Raw genomic sequence first — 2,753 nt, forward strand, 5'->3', positions numbered from 1 at the left:
GTTCTGATGCAAGACAGTTTGTGGAGAGACAGTTTTATGTTGACGATGGACTAATTTCAGTAACCACACCTGATGAAGCAGTAGACCTCCTGAAAAGGACAAAACAGATGCTTGCAGAATCCAATATAAGACTGCACAAGGTAGCATCAAACAGCAACCAAGTCATGGAAGCATTACCTAARGAAGACCGAGCAAGTGACCTGAAGGAGCTGGAGCTTGGTGCAGATCCACTCCCTCTCCAGCGCAGCCTTGGACTTTCTTGGAATTTAGAAACTGACAGCTTTACATTTCAGGTTTCAAGYGAACCAAAGCCATTCACTAAGAGAGGCATTCTGTCAACAGTAAATAGTCTTTTCGATCCTTTGGGATTYGTGGCCCCAATAATAATGCAAGGAAAAGCACTTCTGCGTGAACTCTCATCACAACAAGACGAGTGGGATTCTCCACTACCTTCTGAGAAASAAGCAGAATGGAACGCATGGAAAAACTCTCTGAAAGCCTTGGAGGTTTTACACATCAGGAGGAGTTATTTCTCCATTTCACCCACATCACTGCAAAAGAAAGAGTTATGCATTTTTTCAGATGCATCTACACTCGCGATAGGAGCAGTAGCCTACATAAGAGCAGTTGATGTTGATGGAACATATCATGTTGGCTTTGTCATGGGTAAGTCCAAGCTRGCTCCAAAGCCTGYACACACCATTCCACGCCTTGAACTCTGTGCTGCTGTGTTGGCTGTACAGTTGTACGAGGTGATCCAAGAGGAAATGGATGTTAGTGTGGATGCAGTTACGTTTTTTACAGACAGCAAGATTGTGCTTGGCTACATCCATAATTCTTCAAGAAGATTTTATGTTTATGTTTCYAACAGAGTGACAAGAATCAGACAATCYTCTTGTCCAARCCAGTGGCGTTATGTTTCCACAAATCAGAACCCTGCAGACCACGCTACCCGGTTTGCTGCAGCAGAGTGCTTTCAACAGACCAGCTGGTTTACAGGTCCCAGKTTTTTGACATCAGACTCTGCAGAAAAGCCCCCTGAAACCAACAACTTTAGTCTGGTGGAACCTGAAACAGATGTTGAGATCCGACCCATTGTGACAGTGATGACCACCAACACCTCATCAGGTCAGCTAGGTTCGCATCGATTTGAACGATTCTCAGATTGGACAAGACTCGGCAACACTATCGCCAGACTCATGAGTGTTGTTGTTTCCTTCAAGAAGAAYCACGAGGATGCAAAATGTGAAACAGGAAAATGTTTTACAAAAATACTCGGCACAGAGGAGCTCAAAAAGGCGGAAACTCTAATAATTTATGTCATCCAACAMGAGGCTTTCAAAAAGGAAMTTAAGAGCCTGGAGAAGGAAGAGACATTTCCTAAACAAAGCCCACTTAAGAAACTTAATCCTGTAAAGGACAGTAAGGATTTACTGAGARTTGGAGGTCGTATTTCATCTGCAGAGATGTCAAACGAGGAGAAACATCYGCTGATCATTCCCCGAACATGCCACATTGCTACATTACTTGTGAGATTCTTTCATAAGGAGGTGGCTCACCAAGGCCGCCACATAACGGAAGGAGCGATTCGAGCCGCCGGCTATTGGATTATYGGAGCCAAGCGTCTGGTGTCTTCTGTAATCCATAAATGCGTTATCTGCCGAAAGCTACGGGGACATCCACAAAATCAGAAAATGGCAGATCTSCCTACAGACAGACTTGCGCCTGAACCCCCTTTCACAAATGTGGGCCTTGATGTCTTTGGACCATGGACCATCAGTACACGTCGCACRAGAGGAGGAAGTGCTAATAGTAAACGGTGGGCCGTCCTTTTTACTTGTATGTCTACCAGAGCTGTACACATAGAGTTGGTGGAATCCATGTCAACAGATAGCTTTATCAACGCTCTGAGGAGATTTTTCGCTATCCGTGGTCCTGCCAAACTTCTCCGATCTGACAGAGGAACCAACTTTGTGGGTGCATGCAGAGAACTGAACATCAACTCCAAAGATGCAGCAGTTGAGTCCTATCTCCAAAGCAAAGGATGCACATGGATTTTTAACCCTCCGCATTCATCGCACATGGGTGGTTCATGGGAGAGACTTATTGGTGTAGCCAGACGCATTCTGGATGCTATGTTACTCCAATCAGGACACACTCATCTCACACATGAGGTTTTGAGCACTCTCATGGCTGAAGTCATGGCGATCATGAATGCCAGACCTCTGGTGCCTGTGTCTAATGATCCTGAGATGCCAACCATCCTCACTCCAGCTATGCTGCTTACTCAGAAGACAAGCACAGTGTCAGCTCCGTCTGGTGAATTCAAGGTGGGTGTTCTGCAAGGCAAACAATGGAAACATGTCCAGTGTCTTGCAGACACATTTTGGAAGAGATGGAAACAAGAATATTTGTCCWCTCTACAAGTGCGCAGGAAATGGACTCAGCAAGAAAAGAATATAAAGGTGGGAGATGTTGTTTTGCTTAAAGACAGCCAAGCCCACAGGAACGACTGGCCCATTGGGATCATTGTGAAAACCCTACCGAGCAGCGACAAGATCGTACGCAAGGTAGAAGTGAAGATAACAAAAGGAGGACATGCCAAGATTTTCCTAAGACCCGTTTCAGAGATTATTGTTCTGCTTTCTGAAGGAATTTGAATGGACAGAGACAGTTTTCTGTTATTACGGTGACAAAATAATATTTTGTCAAGCGGGGAGTGTGCTGACTCCATCATTATGTTTTTGTTTAGT

General features: G+C 44.8%; 1 protein-coding gene across 1 annotated transcript; it reads left to right on the top strand.

Annotated features, from left to right (window-relative positions):
* The first annotated feature begins 27 nt into the window (after positions 1 to 27).
* On the top strand, positions 28 to 2,708 carry LOC108166090 (uncharacterized). Its single transcript, XM_017303651.1, has 2 exons — positions 28 to 1,128; positions 1,227 to 2,708. The coding sequence occupies exon 2, from the start codon at positions 1,467 to 1,469 to the stop codon at positions 2,658 to 2,660; it is 1,194 nt and encodes a 397-aa protein (XP_017159140.1). The 5' UTR covers positions 28 to 1,128; positions 1,227 to 1,466; the 3' UTR covers positions 2,661 to 2,708.
* Positions 2,709 to 2,753: the final 45 nt, after the last annotated feature.

This window comes from Poecilia reticulata, unplaced genomic scaffold (genome assembly GCF_000633615.1).
Source record: "Poecilia reticulata strain Guanapo unplaced genomic scaffold, Guppy_female_1.0+MT scaffold_1501, whole genome shotgun sequence".
NCBI classification, from domain to species: domain Eukaryota; kingdom Metazoa; phylum Chordata; class Actinopteri; order Cyprinodontiformes; family Poeciliidae; genus Poecilia; species Poecilia reticulata.